The sequence below is a fragment of the Scomber japonicus genome, chromosome 6, assembly GCF_027409825.1.
Source record: "Scomber japonicus isolate fScoJap1 chromosome 6, fScoJap1.pri, whole genome shotgun sequence".
Lineage (NCBI taxonomy): Eukaryota > Metazoa > Chordata > Actinopteri > Scombriformes > Scombridae > Scomber > Scomber japonicus.
Window position 1 is genome coordinate 26847995 of NC_070583.1, and position 21908 is coordinate 26869902.

The following is a 21908-nucleotide window of genomic DNA, read 5'->3' on the forward strand; positions in this document are numbered from 1 at the left end:
GCTGCTTGGGAATTTTTTATTTACATAAACAAAAGGGAACACAAAGTCTTTATTATTTGTTTTGACTCATCCACAAAAGACTGGTCTTTATCATATTCCTAATGATGACTTGAACTCCTCGACGGTACACCAGAGTCAGTGGTGAAAAGCATCCGACTATAAGCACTGTACATATTTCCATTTGATCCTACTTTATATACTTCCACTGCATTTCAAAAGAGAAATATTGTATTTTCTACTCCACTACATTTATTCGACAGCTTTAGTTACTTTTCAGATGAAGATTTTAAACAATGAATAATATAGCAAACTTTTGACAACACTGTTAAAGATAAAACCAGTGGTTTCAAACTTTTTCTTTTTTTTCATCTTACAAAAAGAAGTGTGTCGGGTCACATTTCAGATGTCTATGAATTGTTAACATCTCCACCAAATTGTTATTTTTCCCTCTAAACTTCTCACATGGTTTCAATGAATGTTCAAATGATCCAATATTTCACCAAAAATCAAAGATTAGAGAAAAAATCCAAAAACTGAAAACAGATTTGTGTATCAGAGCTTTGTTTTTTCTTCTCTCCTCACCCATTAATCAGCTCACAACCCCTCAGACTTATCTGGTGACCCTTTTTGAGGGGCCCGACCCTTAGGTTGGGAACCACTGGACTAAACTCGCTAATTATATATAGGCTAAAGTACTTGAAACTATCTTTACCTCCAGCAGCTACAAGAGTAACATGCGGCTAATAATATATTAGTCAGAGGAATGAAATAAGGACGTTTACTGCAATACATTAACTACATTTTGCTGCCAATACTTATGTACTTTTCATGCAGGACATCTAATTGTACTTTTACTTAAGTAAATGATCTGAATACTTCTTCCACCACTGCAAGAAGTGTTTCCCATAATCTGCAGTGGAAACATTGTCAGTCTATACTAAAGACCAACAATTTGTGGGTCAGTTTCATTGTCTAGAAGCAGCATAAACACCACAGGACATTCAAAAACCTGCTGTCAATGCTGCAAGAAAACAGAAAGGCCTCTTTATTCTGATATACTGGCTGGACGTGTATCATTGTCTAGTATTAAGTTTCCAGCATCATTACGATGGTTGGTGGACAGTAGTCTACGTTTGCTTGAGAAACTGTTAAAAAAAGGCTTTTATTCATATTTCCTCTCCCTGATTCTCATCTATCATATTCAGAGGCTGAAATAACTGGCACATAAGGAAAACAACTGAATGTATTATTAATCCCAACACACATCAATCATGTGCACAGACAAATGCACGAGGTCGGCAAATATAAAAACAAACAGCCCTGAGGCTTCCCTCACTGGATTTGAAGAACTGCTTATACAGAGGGATTATGGGACACATGACTGTGTGCTGGCTAACTCACAAGAGAAGGCAGGAAAAAAAAAAGACATGAAACACCCGCCTGCCTGTTTGGAGTAGCAACCACACTTGTTGGGAAAAATGCTTCTACTGAATTCGACTATCATCATCAGCACTTGTCCAAAGTCATGCCATGGTGCATCACGCTGCGCCCTAAAACCACATGAACATCCTTTTGAAGTGTTGTCGTTACAAGAGAAGAAATTCAGGGGAAAAATCTTGGAACAAAGTTTTGTTCTACCTCACAAACAGGAACTTTCATAATTACTAAGAACTTTTGGGTGACCAGGACTTCATGACGCTTTAGTTTTAGACACTTTACAGATGTAACTCTGAAGATCCTATTAAAACTAAAATGAATGAGTGGAGGATCCTGTAAGTTTCATGAATATTTACAACACTTGATTTATATTAGACCTCTTGTATAAGTGTGACATTAATATCATTTATTTTACATCAATCACCATTTAACAAAGACTATCAGTAATCATGAAAAAGACTTAAATGAGCAAAAACTATGGAAACCTAAATTTTTGGTTCCTACCACATGTTACGATGGTTTTGGGAAACATCTTCTTATGCTTAAGAAGGTTTGTAAGATGTTTTTTTTACTATCAAGATGCTTTTGGGAAACGAGGTCCAGGGTGGTTAGTGTGAACTTCTGCAATCAAATAGCAGCAGTTGGCAGCTTCACGACAGCAGTAACAAAGACTGCAGCACACGGGAATTACCTACGTCAAATTGCAGAGAAAAATGTGAAAAAGCAGGCGTTCAGCAGGCTGGGGTTGTGATGGCTTTCCACTCAGCCAAGGGATTTAGGAGAAGATTATGACGCCCCACTAGAGGTGGCAAGTTTTAAACAGCCTTTCTCATTCAGCACCATTTATATATCAATATTTTTAAATATAAGCGTTTCCTCACTGAATGGATGAAGATATCTTCATGTTCCTAAAACAAAAATGTTATAAAACAGCCAAATCTTTACAAAAATCACTGAACACTAGTCTGGCTATGACGCCAGTGTGTGTTTGTGTGAGACATTGGACTGAATATGTCTGTCCATGTGTGTTAAATTGAGCCTCACCTGTATCTGCTTGAGCACTTTGGGAATGGGTTTACAGTTGAGCTTCTGACAGGCCTGTTTGTAGGAGGAGAGGATCTCGTCCACCGTCACATTCTGAGCTGAAAAACACACACACACACACACACACAAAAAAAACATGAGGTAAGGATTTTATGATTTTATTGCATGGTTTCTTTCTACAAACAAAAATCAGAGTGACACCCAATATGTCCTTGTTATGTTTGTTTCAGTGTCATTTAATATCGTCTGATATCTGCTGATACTCACCAATCATTATGTTTGTATTTGTTTTTTCAACATAATACATCTGCACAATTGATGCCAGCTAGTAATCCAATTTATGTTTCTCAACTTAAGTGTTTCACAGCTATCATATTTTCTTCACTGTATTACAGGATTTTGCATTATATCCACAGAGAGGAGTGTCAGTGTGGGTCTGTTGAGGCATGGACGTTTGGACGGAAGTTCAAACACACCACTTCTGCAGTTTCAGATTACCCCAAAATACGAACAATATGTTTTTAATAGCTACAAAGTGTCTCTGCTCTCATTGCTTGCTGGCAGACATTGTTATATCATTAAGTTAACTGATGCCTATTTATTTTGTGTGGTCTGCAGTTCACTCATGGGTCACTGGTGCCAGACTGTTTTGTGATAGCTGCAGTTTGAGCTTTGAGCTGGGAATTCTTTGGGACATGGCTGAATCATCCCTGCAGATTGTCTCGGGACATGTATCCCTACATGACTCTTGAGAAAGATCAAAAGAATGAAGTCTTGGAAAGAGACACACTTGGAAAATGTTCTCTTTTTAAGTGACCTGTTTGTGTGTGTCTGCCTTGGGGAGCACTCTATTGAAAGAGAGGATCAGAAACTGTAACCCCTTTAAGGGCTCCCCTACTTAAGTTAGCAAAAAGAAGGTATTGTTCTTGGTGTGTGTGTGGGTCAGCCACTGCTGCCATCCCAGACTGTAGCGGGGGCTAACTCCAGTCAGATGACTGGGCAACATTCAAACACTCTGTTCTGGCTGAGAGATGAAGTGAAGCACTCGCACAGAGAAAGACAGCAACAAGGAAGGAAAAAATAGTTCATGTACGCAGGAATGTAGAAAGGTCAGGACATGAAATTAAATTAAGACAAATAGGATGATATGCATTTTAGCAGTTGACATTTGGTACTTATTTCAGATCCTGTGTATAGGTGGTATATGTAGATAAATACAGAGTTAGCAGTGCATGCTGCTGCAGACTGTACCAAACAGTACAAACATACAGGGTGGCTATGTGTGTGTGTCTGTGCGTGTGTTTGTATTTGACTTTATGCTGCAGTCAGCATTTTGATTTCTCTCGCCAAGGTGAGACTTTGCCCGCTTCATTTTTCAGTCGCCTCCATCTCCTCCCCCCTTTGTCTCCTAAATAGAAGTTCATCGCCTACCAGCTGTACAACACAGTGACAGAACAAACTGGACTAAGGAGAAAAACTGGTATTATAATGTAATAACAATTTAAAAATAAAACCCCTGTTTCAGTTTCAGTATTATCCTGTACAGATTGAGGGAAGCTTCCTCTTAAGGCAGTCAAGTAATAATAACCTTCTATAAATAACAAGTTATAGGACATTGCTGGCTCGGGGCATGTACATTCATATGATTGAATCTGTGGATATCTGTTTGTATGAGCAGACATCAGAGTGAGTGATCGGCTGGTGGGACAAAGAAGAAAAGAGACAACATGGTTAACAACTCATAACCACCACGAGCAGCCGAGCATATCCGATCAAACTCTGTTATTCACCGCCTCAGTGAAACGTTAACGTCAGACCGCAACTGAAAATGACTCCTACAGGCCGATAGTGCGGTGAGTCCGAGGTAATGATGTGCGGGGGAGGGAAAATGAAAGAGCGAGCCAGTGTCGTATGAATGCAACAAGAACGGCAACAACACATCTTTCACTTGTTTTCAGGCCCAGACCAAACAGCCACCAGAACGGAAACCAGTCTGGTCTTTGATCCTCCTGCAAGGCTCCAGTACATATGTGCAGTAGAGCTGCTCCCTAAAACCTCGATGATTTGATTCATCATCGGTTGAGAGTCTCATTTTGTCAGTTGACTTGCTGCTTTTTTCCCCACTAACTGCGTCATAGTAAACAGAGCAACACAAGATAAAAGCATGACAGGCTTTAAACTTTGACTGGTCTCAAAATGAGCTCACTACAAAACAAACAGCCACTGAAATAGAGAAATGGAGGGCAGCGAGATGCAGAGCGGTAAGCTGAATGTTTTGGAAGTTTTGGAAATTTTTTTTTTTTTTTTTTTTTTTAAACAGACACTTGCACAACCTGCTGTACTGCTCTCTAGTGTGACCAACTGTGACAGTGCCGTCAGCAGCCACACAGGAGGGACGGCAGGGTTTTCTAACTGAAATACGACCAGGAAACACTTTGTTTTCTTTCAGTGTGTAAATAATCTGATAGTTTCACATCACAGATAATGAAACATGTCGAGTATTAGATGTAAAACACAAGACATAATATTACAGCTGTTATAGGAAACTCCAGTTCTGATTCGATTGAGTCAAACTCAGTTGGTTTTTCACAGTGGTGGGATGAGAATTTGACTCCTGTCCTCCCCTCCTGGCCTTTAACTAATTTCTTCACTCTAATTACTGCTGTACAAAGTAGCCAACGACCACATGAAGTAAAAAGCTGCCGTTAAAAAGAGAACCGTCTCCGTTTGTAGTATGACAGTCTCTCATTACTTCAAGAGGTCTTCACTTCAATAACACCACAAGCACAGAAGACAAGATACGAAAAACAGAATAAAAAGAAAAAAGGAAAGAAAAACATGGTAAAAATCAAATGAAGAAGTTGGGTAAACTCTGAAAAGGCCAATCACTTACAGATATAGACAGGTTAACTCACTGTTTAATAATACACTGTGGTGTCTGCATACATCGACGTGTTAACATGACACCTTTGTGGATGTGGGCATATGATGAAGGTATTTTTGCCTTGTGGACCCTTGTGCCCGGACTATTTCTAGAAAACATAGAAGGAGTCTTTAACTCATCAGTGCCTGATCACACAATAACACATAAGAAACCGTATGAAGTAAAGATCTATACCCGCATCTTTTATAAACAAACTGAATAATGCAAAAAAAACAAAAAACAAAAACTTAAATGCTAACACACTGTGGTGGGGGGGTGAGGTACAACCAAATGATTAAGTTATAAAAAACTGAAATACATCCATATGAATCTGACTGGATTAAACATCAATAGACGTTTTTATCTTTGTGTGGAAAAGCAGGCACAGCTCTACATCAGGAACGTACAGAGGCTTTATGAGGGCACAAAGGTGGCAGAAACAGCAACATAGTGTGTGTGTGTGTGAGGGTCATTTTTAAATGAGTACAAGTTCAAATGGATTATTATGAGGATGGCTCCACAAGACAGTGTTTTAAAATAAAACACATTTTCTTAATCTTGTGTCCCTGGGTTAATTGTTCAGTTATTATTTGTTATATGCTAATAATATGTTAAAAAAAATTGATGCTTCATCTTGAACTCAGGGGCCTTAACAAAAATGTATCCGCCAAATTTGACTTGGGGCGACTAGTTAACCACACCCATCATATAAAACCGCACTTGACCGCTTGTGGGTTGTAGAGTAGCTGGCAGAGAAACATTACAGAGGGAAGAGTGTTATTTTAGTGAGCGAAAACCTTGTTTTCATTTCCAAAAGAACTTGATATGAGATGTGATTCATTCATTTCTCCCTCGCCCTTCTTCTCATCTAACAACGTGGGTGAGGGGGAATGTGTGCCAACAATCCTTCACAGCTCTGTATCGCGCTGCGTTCACTGCACCACGCCTACTTTTTCTAGTGGTCCAATCAAATGTAAAGGAGTTGATTTAAATCCTTCAATTCAATGCTCACATGATCTGTTCCACAATCGCTAAAGATGCTCTAACTTGTGACTTTAAAGCTCAATTTCTTCTGCTGCCCTGTTTCCATGGTTGATAATTCAAGTTTCTTAAAATGTGACCCAAAAATATCTGGATACAGACGTGTGGATTTAACATGAAATGCTTTTCTCTACTGGTGTGTTAAGTGTGCAGTCTTGTGAATTTGTACAGTACAGTGTGTGTGCGTTCCAGTGAACACGATGTCCTTGGAAAAGTGTTATTGTGCAGAGTCGCTGTGGAGCAAAAGTGTGTGTGTGTGTTTGTGTGTGTAAACACTTCCTGAGGGAAGGTGGGGTTTAGGGGTGGGAGTTGGAGGTAGTCCCATGCTTAGTGCACAGGACATTTTTTATAAACAGCCCCTTAATTAGAGAAAGAGAAGAGGTGAGAGATGTAGAAAGAATAAATCATCACTGTACTCAATTGTAAAGAAAACTTGGGTTGAACATCTTAAAGAAAAAGAAGTACACTGCATAGATAATAGACAAAAAAAGAAACAGTGGGCTCCTCAAGAGTCAGATGCTTGGTGTTAAATAGAAATCAGAGATGTGTGTTTCAGCTCTGCAGGGTCATTAAGAGCTGAGCTACAGCTGTTGCCTGCGTTTCTGCCTGCTCTGTCTCTGTTTTATTACACTCCCTCCAGTGCTGCTGGTACATGTACACGGAGGGAGTGGCGATGAGGAGGTACGCAGAAGGGGGAGAGAGAGAGAGAAAGAGGAGGATTAGAAGGGAGGAGGAATGACTGCTCAAAACCAACCTTTAAATCAAAGATCCTATAAAAATCCACTCGTGTACAGTATATTTTAGAGTAATGTTTTTTCCTTAACATACTTAAATAAACAACCAAACCAAACAACCAAATATGAGTTTTTTAGGCAAAGTAATCCCTGTCCTGAAGCTTTAACACATGTTCACATAACAAGAAACATCATCAATGAGTCACAAGAGGTCCATTCAAGCCCTACGCAGCTAAGTAATGAGCTTTTTGGCTGTCATCTGCACTGTCAACTCATTTCTGTACTTCTTTATTTCCCAACTGATTCAATTTTGTTTCATGAAAAACCGGTTTACATGACAAGAAGTGTAAAAAAAAAAAAAAAAAAAAAAGAAGAGGAGTAATCAGCTGTGCAATTGCTTTCAATAATGCTAATTAGATGCTGCCAACTCCTCTTATCCACTCTTCAAACCAATGTGACACAGTATCATTTGTTTCTGATTTTCAATTAACGCTGCCTAACGAGCTCTTGCCACAACCAGTATGACAACTCGTCAAAATGATGTACTGTTATTAAAAGGCAGCAGCTTCTCTCTTCCTTTGTTTTCTGCACAACATAATCACAGTGTTGCAGTCAAAGCCTCTACCACCGCCCACAAAAGGTCAGCACAGATTGACCCACAGAGTGCAACACTGTGTGAGTGTGGGCTTTAGTACCAGACTCACGTTGTGCTAGTTATACTGGGACAGATGAGCGAACTGGTGTATGAATGCTTACTAAACTGTTGCGATAACAAGCTGTGTATGAGATAGGCTGAAATTTGGTGCTCCATTTTAAATGTCGGTGAAGCAAGAAGCTATTTGTTGCATAAGGGAGGCAGAGAAGATCAATAAACAACCTACAGAGGATAAAGTGGTGCATGTAATGGCAGCACACTTACAACAACATGATGTTTTTAATGGTTTATTTCAAACAGGGAGAAGAAGTAGGACTTGTCAAAAGTTTGTGAAGGACTATGAGCTTTGCCTATTTATTTATTTTCAACTTTTCACACCTGACCAGTTGTTGCAGAAAGCAGCACGTCCACTGGAATGTTGGGTTTGGAGATTATAATAAAATTAGGTAAAACCGAAATCTCCCTGAAAAACTTTCTGAAAAGGAGCTTTCAACTACTTTCAATCTTTTTGAAGAACATCTAAAGCAACACGAAAGGGCCTTAACTGTTTTCTTATGAAGCTCTTCAAAAGCATTTGATGTCGATGCCAAACCTTTAGGGCCTGTAAACACACAGTTCTTTTCTTGCAGGGAGCTGAAAGCTGTCACCTGCCTGTAAGCTGTCATATGAAGGTGCTGAATGAATGTAGACAGCCTTTAATGCAGCACAAAAGCATCATCATGCCAGCTCTTGCTCCATATTTGCACAAGGAATTATCATGATCACGGATGCTGATTCTTTGCACACTGCTGAGGGTACGTATAAAGTTATCTGAATCGTTAAGTAAAGTCCGACCCCCAATTTTAGTATATGTCTGTTATCTTTCTCAGTTTTGCCACGTTTGTGCCTCCATTATTTGTCTAGCCGCTGACTGGTGTGCAAATATGGTGTCAATGGGAGCTACAATTTCTCCTCTCACTCCTACAAAAAAAAGGGGAAACAAGCAAAGACAAGTTTGCATGAATGCAGAAGCAATATAATTGGCAGAAACTGGCAACCGAGAGACCCGGCACAAGGAGATGATTCCAACGAGACGTTAAAATGCACGGCTTGATCAAGTCTTCAATTTCTTCTGTTTGACTAGTCTTCCCATTGTGGTTTAACTAGTTAAGTGTAATACAGGATACCATGTGTATCGATAGCTTATGAAAAAACTTTGGCAGTGACTGGGAATGTGGTGAAGATTGCACCACTGGCCTCAGTCAAGCTACTGCAGATAAACACCAGACCAGACCACATCTGGAAGTGCACGCACAGTTGGACTTCCTCGAGAGAATAACACTAAATTACATAACAACGTGCTAGTAGGAAAAGTGCTGTGAGAGGTAGCCACAAAGGCACTGACCTAGCCGCCAACCCCAACAACTAACGACCAATCCTCTTGATAGATTAGCACGATGCTAAATGCTTTCCATGTTGGAAAGCGTGACGTTTCTGGAAAAAGGCCGTCACCTTGAATTGATCAATTTGATGTAATCTGTACAGTTCAAATGTCTATAAGGAAACGTAATAGCCAGGAAACCAGTGTTGACAGATTACATGCTGTAAAAGGAAATTATTCCCAGCCAACAGTTCAGAAAAAGGTGCTCGAACTGAGAAGATTGAACACAGGACACTTTTAGCGACACATGGAGGCCAGGTGTCCAACTAGCAGTTAATCCACTCGGTTTCAGATGTATGGCCAAAATCTTCTGCAGTCTTTAGAAGATTTGCTGCCCTACTGACTCAAACTATTGATGTTTGATGCCATCAGGTAGTTGTTGCTGTCAGATGATGACCTTGACAGGAAATGTATACTTATTTGTTAGTTTGACAATTCATTATAAGCTCAAATCACGTCTGATCCCCTTCGTTTTTGTTCTTCCATCCACACAAAAACTGAGCTTTTTGGAAAACGGTCTCCATAGTGATTAAATATGACAAAACTGGCCGTGCATTTCAGTGTGTGCAGCGAAACCACAGCGTTTGGCAAACTATGATTTAAGAACTTTACAGTTTGCGCTCTTAAATCCAGGTTTTTCATGAGGAGTGTGTGGGTATGGCAAAAAAAACAACAGTCCCATTTCATGAAGAGATTGAGACACAAAAGAGGCTTCCAGGATCCAAAAAGTACGATGAAAAAAATGGGTGACATAAGGCAGACGGGGGTGTGTGCAGTAAAGAAGCCAACTTTCTGTCGCCTCTAACCGACTCTATGGGCACTCCTTTCAAACGTCAATAGCACTAATCACATAGTGCAGGTGCTGACATTAAGCTGTATAAATGTTTATTTTAATTGTCGACCTCGCGAGCACAAAGCAGCAGCAGCAGCAACAGAAAAAAAATGTGTCAATGAGAACAGCTAAGTGATCGCAGAGAGCAGATTTAACTAACTATGACTCAGAAGACTTACAAGACGTGTACAAGTGCGGATGGAGATCTTAAAAAAAAGTCGGGGTGGACTCACATGTTCTTGCACGCACAAGGAATTTAAAATTTCAGCCAGCTTTAGTGTGAAAGAAGGCTAAATTGAAAGCATGAAGATAATCTACCAATATCAGCTACATTTAGGGTTGACAAAGTTTACCACATGGCCTCAGCAATATGTGACGGCACATCACAGGTGTTTAGGCTGGATGTCGATATATGTCGGGAGTGCAAACACACAAGAGTCGTCAGCTCCTACTTAACATGCAAGTGCCAGTGTTCAAAATAGCCCTGCTCTCCCGCTCTCCAGCCCCTGTGTCTCATGCCATTTCACACCGCCGTGCTGCGGATGGTGACAGCAACGTCATTCACACATGACAGTTGGCTGCCTGGCCGCTCAGAGGTGGAGCAACAGACGGGCCAGGATGTGTGGCACTGCTGCTGCTGCTACTGTGAGATTTGACCAGTCTGTATGAGAAGTCGGTGACAGCAGGTAAACACACAGAGGAGATAAAAGTCCAAATTTTACAAGGGAGCTGCTCCAACCAAGCACATTTATGTAACCTGAATTTTGCTGTTCCAGCACAAGCCTGCACGAGGCAGAGGGTCAAAAGTAAGCAATGTAAAGTTGATGACTTCTCCTGGTGTTGCTCAATAAATGGTGAGACTTTGCTGGAGTGTGATTAAGCAAAAACCTGGAATTGATTTCATGCCTCCTACGAACACACACACCCATCAAAACACCCTCAAATGTACCCACGCTGCACTCACAATGTAGAAAAACTGTATTTTAGATCCGTTTACACATTACAGCAGACAAAACAATTACAGCTTGACAGGAAATAATATCACAGCCTGTCTACGTTGCCTTCATGGCTTCAGTGGTTTAAGATGTTATGTCTGAGCAACAACAGCAGTCTGTCTCTCTGTTTGATAAACTACGATGATGCTTAAAACAACAGAAAAACAGAGCAGCCATTTTAAATTATCTCCCACATGATGCCAGGCCTGAGTCTGAGAGAAGGAAAGCTGTCAGGCCAGCTGGAGAGCAAGCAACAGTTTGAATGCTCTATTGTAAAATGAAAAGGCATTTTTGTGCAATGTGTGCTGTGAGTGTGTTGATAATATTTGTCACTGCAAACCACCTCAGGAGTGATAAAAAGGAGGGGAAGAGCAAGGAATTCCTGTTTGACAAGGACACAAAGTCCTACAGTGACATCAGGGCGGGATGAGAGATCACTGATCATCACGGACAAATACTGGCCAGTTTTATGGAGACTTCCACATCTATTCTGCCATTTACTATCAATTAGCTTTATATGACATATGGTTCTCAAATACACAATACAAAAGGTGCATGTGTGGCATGAACAGGCCCGAAATATACAAAAAAGGAATATTTAAACTAGCGATAAACCAGCAGGCCGATAGTATCAGCTGATATTATCCTATAATGGACATAACAGCATCAGCTTGGTTGGAATAAAAAATACTAATTTAAAAATAATTAGTTAGTTTATCTGGCAAACTTTGTTGTGAGATCAAGTGTTCATATTTTCTTTCATCATACAGATTTCAAGGACAGTCAATCAAACTAACCTTCATAATTTAAACAGCTGTACATCTAAACTAACCCTAACCCTCATTTAATGTTATTTTTTAAAGCAATAACTTAGTTGACAGCTTTGCAACTATCGTACATATTAAAAAAAACACTAATACAGCGCATACAAACATCCAAAATGATAAAACTGTCACTTTCAGTACTGATATTTGCAGTATTTTCTATTTCAGTGCATTCTTTGCCTCACTGAGTGTGTTTTTCATGGAAAATGGGGTGTTAATGACACCTCCATGACAGCTGACATTATCAACGGACATCTGATAACACTAACTCTGCCAATTTAATAGGGCGGGTTCACAATTTTCTGTCTGTCCTCAAACAACAGTCAGGTAGCCAAATGAACATTGACCCATGTTTTTACTGCTGTAATCATTTCTCCTGTTCATAAGAGCTCATTTCATAATGGGATTTCAATGGAGGTGATGGGAGACAAAATGCACAGCTGTCCTTATTTGCAAAACTATGTGTAAAAGTTTTCTTCAGCCATCCAAAAGGAACCAAATCAAGTCAATTTCTTTCAAAGTTACTGTTATTTTTTTGCCAAATTTCCCTTTTTTTTCTTCAACAGGAAAACACTGCTGTTAGAGACACAAAGAAGGAATGTTTTACTAAAAAGACTAAATGTCCAATATCCACAATATGACTAACTCAGATGACTAATATTATTTTTAGATAAACTTAAATACATTTTGGCACCCATCACAGTAAAAGAGCATTTGGAGGAGATCTTCTAACAGTCAATATGAACAGAAGGAGTGATTACAGCGAGAAAAACCTGTTTCAATGTTCATATACGCTGACTGCAGCTTTAAGACAGACCACTTATCTAATATGCTATATTTTACAAAGCCTTTCACCTATCATCCTAAAAAAATCCAGTACTGTGCTGGCTACAAACTAAACCAACCTGTGGGTCTTCAAAGCCCCCTGTCCACTCCATACACCAACAGCTTTGCTTATCAGTTTGTAGCTTGGTCCATAGCCACAACAAATAACATTTCATGGGTCACAGAGCCACTAATAACCTGGTGCCAAGTGGGCCTCGGGTCTGATGACACGAGACGGAGCTGCACGTAGGCCAAAGAGTTTGGTTTGCTTGTAGGATAAACGGTCATTACTGTGAAGGAATTGTTTGCACTGCAAGTGAAAGGCTTCAAAGTTATTTACACACAAAGCTGTATTACAATTAAGTTATAGGTATTAACCTTTATAGCACACACACTGGAGAGCACTATTATTCAGTGTGGCTGCTGTGGAAAACTACCTTGCATGACTTAACAAAAACAACCTCTGGAGATTTAAGAGTATTTGTGGTGACTGATAAGTCTGATAAAATAAATGACCTAGCACATGCTTCCAGTATGATTCGTTGCTTTTGTAAAGACGTGGTGTGCTGATATAAGCCCGAGCTACACCTAGAATGAATTGGCCAGCCACAGAGAGACGAGGAGGAGGAGAGATCGGGAAGGAGAAGTGGAGGGAGCAAGGGGAAGCAACACAGCATGTTGGGAAGTTCAGGAATCTCAGGATATGATGTAATATTTGCCCAGGCCTGGAGGGAAAGAACAAGCTCTCCTCAAGTCTTGACAGGAAGATGGAGAAGAAAAGAAAAAAAGGGATTTTGGGTATGATAGAATCTAACCCTGAACAAAATTACATTAACATATTCTACTTTTTCCCTTACACTGTTCCCTTACATGTAAACAGATTTAATAGAAAGTAAAATATTGCAAATGTGTTCCTAAAAACTTGTAAACACCTTGCATGCCGGCTGATGTCACAAAACTGGACGATGCCAATTCTGTAAAAAGTAGAGCACCAAGGTAGAAATGGAAATATGGCACTCCAGCTGGCTACTATTGTTCCCTCCTGAATGTCAGGTGTTTATTCTGAACGCCAGTTTTTCTGAGCTCCATAAAGTTAACGGCTGTTGAGAAGCTTCATCCCTGACATAATTTAAAACAGATTTAATACCCATCTAACAAATTCATCCTTCTGCTTTACAGCAGTAACTTCACGCATGGATGACGCTCCAGGCTCTGTGATCTCAGGCCCACCTCACTGTTATATTTCTGACAGGAGACATTACACAGGAACGTAGAAGGTGGAGAACCCGACACCAGATCAGCAGATAACGTGTCTGGACGGATCATGGATGTATTGTGGTGTGGTGCTCACTCCTCACTAAGTATCAAGAGCCTTGAGCTACAGATTCAGATACATTTCATTTCCTGGACTTTGTCTCAGACACACACATGCGCACACACACACACACACACACGCATGCACACACACACACACACACACGCACACACACACACACACACGCACACACAGTCCCATGTGAGAGCATGTCCTCAAGATACTAGATGTCTGAACAAAGGAACAGATACCTATATGAGGCCACTGCTGACACACTGGAGGACAGCGAGCATTTTTGCAGATTTAAATTTTTTCCAAAATGAGCTATGAAATGCAGGCACAATTATCTGTAAAACCACAATGATAATAGCAATTATCATTAGCACCAACTAAAATGGATTAATCTGTTGCTTACTTTCTCAATGAATCAATTAGCCATTTGGTCTATAATATGTTCCTAAAGGGTGAAAAATGATGATCAATGTCTCCCAAAGTGATCAGCTAAAATGTTTTCCTTTGTCCCGACTGAGAGTCCATAACCCAAAGACATTTAGTTTACTGTCAGAGGAGACTAAATAAACACGATAATATTCACATTTGAAAAACTATAATCAAAGACTAGTATTGTCATGATTTAGATTTTTTGCACAAAGGACTTCTTGACATGTCAAAGTAGGAAAAACAATAAATAGTATAAATAATAAAACTAAGATGGCTGAACTCCATTTAGCTGCCTCACTTTCAGGATCTTGGTCTTGTGAACACTGTTTCATTGTCACCTTTGCTTTTCCTGTAAAAACAAGTCAAAATGTGTTCTGTGAAGAAGGCCAGTTTAGCTTAGCTGTTGACAGTGACTGATCTATAGCACTGTTCATTTGCTTCGCTATAATTTATCAGAGTTCAAGTTGCAATGTTGGGGGGGGGGGTTAGGGTTAGGTTAAATCATTACATTTCTGCAATGATGTATTCCCTGAAAACAGATTATTATAATAAATAATGAATAAATAAATAAATAAATGTATCACAGTGTTATATCATAGCTTCTATTAAGGCACATTTTCAGCACTGCGAGACATCCGTCTACCTCTATGTCAAACACACAATCAGTTGGACCTTTGGAACTTAAATAAACTACATGATAAATGTGCCGTGCCAAATAATCTGAGCCCACTCTGCAGTCATCTAGATACTTTTCTGTTCCCAGCACTGTGTGTTTCATAAGGTCCCGGAAATCTTGGCCAACTGCGTTGGACTTTGCCCCCGTGGAGTTTGGCTACAGATATTTCACGTCCAATTTACTATCAGACTGGATGCCTGGCATGTGCTCCGTAAGGGCGCCGCAGACTGATACAGAAAACACAGAAAAGCAACAGTGACAAGCGAATGTCATGTTAAGTAAAGTGGGCTAAAAATCAATATAGTTTACAGTGGAGTTCAATGTGAAAGAACGAATTGGGGTGGGGGGACTTAAGGATCTTTTCTTAGTAGCTGTCGGGCTGGTTGACAGGGTTTTTATTTTAATTCAGCTTAACATGGAGCAGTATTGTTCATAGATATTAACCTTGCTGCTTTTGTGCGTCTTCCCACCGTCCCCTCCCCCCCATACGGACATCTCGCATCATTGACCTTTGCTTTGTCCTGGCCTACATTTCTGGTTTTATACATCAGCGGAAAAAAACAACAACAACAACAACAACAACACAGGACTCGCAATTGTTTACCCATTAAAAAAAACATTGAAACAAATCTGACCATCGTCTCCCACTGCAGTCAGCTGTGCAGCTATGTCATCACCAGCTTTCACACTTTGTACATCTTGTTTATTAAATCATGTCCATTGTCCACACCAGATGAAGGGGCAGATGAGTCATGGTCAGATCACATGAGATGTACCAATTCCTCCAAAAACAAAGAACTGAACATACGAAGTGCACTAAAGCAACCTAACTCAGCATAAAAAGAAGTATACTTCAATAAAAAAACAAATATCAGACATAATAAAGGCAGATCATCAGTATTATTAGACTTGAATCTTGACTTGTGACCAAAAAAATTTAGTTGGACATTCCTGCAATTTTCTTTTTTTAAACTTTTTTACATAGTTTTTGTACAATAATGGTTTGGGTTTGTTTTTGGTTTTTTTTACATAAAAGCTGCATTTAGTTGTACTGGTACTTACTAAATGGAATGAAATGCAATGAAAATAAAGTTGAATCTTACCTAAGTATAAAAAAAAAGAGAAAAAAATGGAACTCCACAAATGCTGATACTATATTTTAATATTTGTGTTCACATTATATTTGATTATAGTCATAATGAATGCAAATCTCTATATAAAATACATCAAATATACTTTATCTGTATGAATGTTGATTGTAGATTGCTTTCGAACTTGGATCTACTTTCCCTACAGATCTGTATCCTGTCCTCTCTGGTCTATTTTTGTACTGCTGTAGTGCTAAACTTGCCTCCTGGGGGTCCATAAAGTTTTCTTATCTAAATGCGTGGCATTTATTCTAAAATATATGCATGTTATCACACGGAAGATTTACTTAAAAGATGAAAAGGTAGCTTTTCGTTACATTATGACCTTAAAAGATTGGGTACATAATATCAGCACAGTAAAGGCAGTGCCACATCCTGCATGAGCGTTCTTCAGGAGGCGTTTTCACTGGACAAACAGGAACCGACAGTGGTAAAATGGCACACCTCAAGGAGTGGTGGGATCCTCTCACAATACAGCACACAGCACAGCCCTGTGCCTGTATTTAGATATATAGATGTACTTAAGCTGTTGAACAAACTAACAGACTACACTATTGTGCTATTTATTTGTCTATTTAAAGTAAAACTTTTGTTTGAAAAAGGAGGCGGGGGCACAGGTGCTGCCTGGGGACTAAATAGTGTACGTGAGGTGTGATCTTGCGAGAGATAACGAACTTTGAAAGAAGACACAAAAGAACATTCATCTAACAGGCCGCCTGATCGACACAACTCTCATGTATCAGTGTCAACATCCATACACCAGTCGCATGTTCTCACCGACTACACGTGGAGCACGGACCATGACAGTGCACATTTCTCCCTGAGTATTAGCAGCTTTTAACATTTGGGGTCTGAGAAAAACAGAAAGCTGTTAGAAGTCCTATGAGACTTGATCCTGGCTTGTTCATACAGGCACATCAAACAAGGAGAATAAATAGAAACTCATTCACACATAAAAAATATGCAGTAACACTCAGTATTACCATGTCTCCAGGGGTCCTTGGGCTCCACTGCTCCAGAGACAATATCCTCATCTGAGGGAAACGTCACACGTTTGCCACTTGGTTTGTGTTTATCGTCCTCCTCCTGCACCACGGGGTACAGCACAGCATGGTCTGAGGCTGAAGCTTCTGTGCTACTTGTCTGGTTTGCCTCTGACAGGCTGTCTGCCGCGCTGCCAGCTGGGGCATCTTGAGTTGTCAACTTTGAGTCTAAAGTATTGTCTGACAATGGTCCGACATTTGTCGATTCAGCCTCCAATACCCCGCTCTCATCGAGACTCAGATCCACACCAATGTCCATGTCCCCGCCATCATCCCCTTCTCCCACAACAAACTTTGCAGTGTCCTTATCGTCCTTCCTTTTCTCCACCCCAATAGTGTCCTTATGCTGCTCATCATTAGAAAAGATCAAGTCAGTGGGATTTGCTAAAGCAGGGGTGTCTTGGGCACTGCTCTTTCTATTTCCATTGACCTCGTCAATTTCCAGTGTGTCTTGTGCCTGGTGGTTATCCTCCTCTGCCACCTGAAGGTTGTCTGTGAGCTGAGGCATCAGGTACGTTTCAGAGGCCTCTGTGGGAACAATGTTTTGTTTTTCTGCGTTACTGTCCGTCATCAGTTCAGAGATCCGGGGGATGACCCCGTCAGTGTTGTTGGTGGTGTTGTGTTCATCATCCACGTTACTTTTTGTCTTTACATTGCACAAATCTAAACACTGCTCTTCGATATTCATGTTTTCATTTCCAGTGAAACTCAGTCTTTAACTGTGCCAGACAGCCTGGATATTAGGTTTAACAGTAACTAAGAAGCAACTGACATGGATAAGTCAGTCTCTGGCCTTCTCACTACAAGACATGTAGATGTGCACCTATGGTGTTTTTTGGGGGGGACAAAGTGATTTAAATTATATTTTTCACTCGTCCAAATCATAAGTGACTTTGTTGCATCCTTTGAAATGTAAGATAAAGTGCAATTCCACACAAATATCAGTACAATAAATATGTGATACCTGTGAGAAACACTGTCTCTGTATTTATCTGACAAACTAGGCAACTTTGCTCAACTATCACCAAGTCAGGCAGCCTAAGCTACCACTTAAGAATCTCTGTTAACCGTGTCCTACTGCTCCCTGGTCGTCAGCACATTGCCAGCAGTATTTAAGAGGACCAGGACAGTCAGCTGGAATGAACAAGCCACTCAGGGTGCCTCCATTACGCTAGCAGAGTGAGCTCAGAGCCCGACACCAAACCAAATCATTTGCATGAATTTGAGCGAGCTAATGTTAGCTAGCTTGCTAAAGTTGTAGCCCAACAATGACACTCAGGCCCGTGTACGGTCGCATCACTGCTGCTTTACGCTCCCCCCCGACAAAGTCCATTCTTCTGTGTCAAGAAACAAAATATTTTCCGACTGTGTGGCTCTTGTCTCACCCTCTGTCGTGCTGCAGCTCGGCTCGCATCACAAACCTCGACCAGAGGCGGCGAGGAAAAAAACAGGCGTCACAGTCCGAGCAAAGAGCATGTTTCTGTGGCTAATGTTACCGCCAGGGATCCGAGCCGAGGACACACCTGTCGGCAGTAACAGTGCGGGTTATTATGAGGTTATATTAAACGATATGCGGATCGTACAGGTGTCGTAGATAACTCACTGTCCGGGACAAGTACGTGGGAGCTGTTTTTGTGTGGCGCTGCCTTTCGCTAGCTTGTTGAAGTCCAACAACTGTTTGTTGTTCACACGTCTGACGTCAGCGCGTCGTTACCCACAGAGGTACGTTCAGGAGACGCACTGTTGCAGAGGGTTGCGAAACACCTGAGAAAAAACAATAGGTTCAGATATACGTTTGGGTGTTTATATAGAAGCCAATTTCCGCCAATGTGATGAAAAAATGATGCATCTCACAATAATGAGAAACTATCTCTAAATAATGACATACTATCTCATAAATAATAAGATACTATCTCAAAATAATGGCTAAGTAATTCATAATAATGATTTAGTATCTCAAAATAATGACTTAGTATCTCACAATAATGACAAAATCAACCAATCAAACTTTATTTATATAGCCCATTTTATACAGGCTAATGTAGTACAAATTGAATGGGCTTTGATAGTTTTAGGCAGTTGTGGAAATAATATTAAGATGCTTTACTCAAGTCAAAGGAGCAAGACAGCAAAATAAAAATACTTAATTACAAGTTAAAGTCCTGCATGGAAAATCCTACTTCAGGTTCAAATGTTGTGAGCATGAACTTTTTAGACACTAAACAACCACATTATGGAACAGTCAGTTGTAATTGGCAAACATTTCAAACTGTCTACAAATATTTTCTTCTGCCCTAAAATCACGCCAATCCATTAAATAATCTCAAGCATGCACAGTCATTTTTGGACATTTCCATCATTATCATTGGCAGACTTCTCTCCTACAAGATCATGTGCCCTGTCAGCGTGATGAGTAACATCTTCTTTGGCTGTGCTGTTTTCTTTGAAGATGGTGCACAACTAAATTAGCTGTTGAGATGATATTTCTTTTATCCTATTCAGCATTTTGGGGAACATTCAGAATTTTAGCCCAATCCAAGGCACAAAACTGAAGCATCTGTCTCAATTTCACTGGTGTAGTTGCATGTTCTGAATAGTGTGGATGCACTAAAGGAAAACTAAAACTCCCAAGACCACATCAGTGTAGACTTCCTGTAGTTAATTATAGCATAGTCTATATAGTGTTTTGAGAAGACTCACAGGGATAAGACCAGTTTTCAATCGGAAAGATTAAGGGTTTTGAAGCAACTATTTCCAGTTGTGAACAAGACAGTGTGGGTCTTGAAGTATTAACTATTTCCCCAAGATGACCTATTGCTTCCAGTGCTTGCACGTCAGCAAACTAAATCTCAGTAGCCAAGTTTATTAGCCACTGCCAGTCAAGTCACAGTGTCAAAGTAATTAAGGGCAAGCATGTGGTTTATAAAAAGATGTTGAGACTCAATATCTTTAGCAGGACTGTCATCCTTGGGTGCCTTGGTCCTCTTGGGGAGAATGCTTGCATGGATATTTGGGATGACACCACCCTCTGAGATATTGTCCCCTGCCAGCAGTTTGTTGAGCTCCTCATCATTTTTCAGTGCCAACAAGATGTGGAGAGGAGCGATGCAACGCTTCTTGTTGTCATGGCTGGCATTTCCTGACAGATCCAGCATCTCAACGCAGAGGTACTCCAGGGCAACTAAGAGCCAACTCGCTTAGTGTACTGGCCTTTACTGAGCAGCCTGTGAATGCGGCCCACTGGGAAAGTGATTCCGTCTCTGGAAGACTGGGAAACTGAGGATTTTTACTTTTTGGCACAACTTCCTTCCCACGACCAGACATCTTCAGGCTGAGATGAGAGAGATACTTTAGTCCAGACTGCATGGTAAAAGAAAAAGTGAATTTCAAATATCTTAAACTATAAAGGAAGAAATCATTAAAACAGCTGTTATGATTAAAATGAAGCCCTTAAGAGTCTTGGGACATGAATATAAGCTTGAAGAGAAGCATCTACATCTTTTTACATTGAAGCCAACTTATAACTTACAATTTATAGTGAATTCTCACCAGTTTTTTGTTCAAACATGAGACAGGAACTGCACAACAACTCTCAGAATGTTTGATATCTGTAGGAGCCCAACGTCCCTCACATTCACTGTGATCAATGATAATGCAAGTTGAGACTCTAGTTGCTTCTGTCAGATTAATTTGTTGCTGCAGTTTTTGTACTTCTTGGGCACAAGAACCCAATTTCCTGGGGAGAAGTCTCATTAGGCAAACACCAAACACTTGTGTGAGCTGGACGGTTTTATGACTGCAGAAAATTGTGAGTGATAAATAGAAAATGACACACCTCATTCAGACAATAACTGGCTAAACTTGTGGCTCCTGGATGTTAACAATGAAATTAGTAGAGGACACTTTAATCTAAAAATGAAAAACAGATGAGAAATTTAACCTTCAGTTTCAATGACAGTAAGTTTTGAATGTGCACTCTTTATTGATTAAGGTGACAGTGGTTATTTTGACACAATCTGAAAGCAAGGAGGGATGTGGGAACGTTTTTATTTATGACAGGCAGTGATAGAATATAACTAAGTTAATACAGCACTCCAGTACACTTTTGAGGTAGTTTATTTAAATGTTTTATTAATTTGATTATTTAATGCTACTTTACACTCAATATTTATTTGACAGCTGGAGTTAGTTGATGAAGTTTGGTTTGGTTACTTTGCAGATTAATGTACATTATTTACATACAAAATAAATGCAAACAGTATTAAAAGGAGTGGCTTCCTCTTGACCAGCTATGACTTTAACATGTCTATATATTGATGCATCAGTAACAATCGCATATCACTGCAGAGGCCTTTATGCTACATATTGAGTTCATGCAACTTAAATGAGTATATTTTTCCCTCATAATATTTCTGTTCTTTTATTAAAGTATATGTGTGAAAAGTGAAACCTGTTTTTCCTCATGGCAAAACCTCTCAATTGATCACTTTCATTTCACTTTAATTGTCATTCTTATGCAGGTACATAAAAACGAAATACTGTTTCACAAGTTAAA

General features: G+C 39.9%; 1 protein-coding gene across 2 annotated transcripts in view; it reads right to left on the reverse strand.

Moving 5' to 3' along the window:
• Window positions 1-19000, reverse strand: part of ppp1r37 (protein phosphatase 1, regulatory subunit 37) — a 38926-nt gene extending 19926 nt beyond the window's left edge. Inside the window, exons 1-3 of one of the 2 annotated variants that reach the window (XM_053321294.1) lie at window positions 18957-18987; window positions 17294-18876; window positions 2482-2579 (exon numbers count right to left, since the gene is read on the reverse strand). In XM_053321294.1, the coding sequence (XP_053177269.1) occupies window positions 2482-2579; window positions 17294-18041 (846 nt within the window). In that variant the 5' untranslated portion in view covers window positions 18042-18876; window positions 18957-18987. Of the gene's footprint in view, window positions 1-2481; window positions 2580-17293 lie in introns of both variants that reach the window. The other variant, XM_053321293.1, reaches the window with a different exon arrangement.
• Window positions 19001-21908: the final 2908 nt, after the last annotated feature.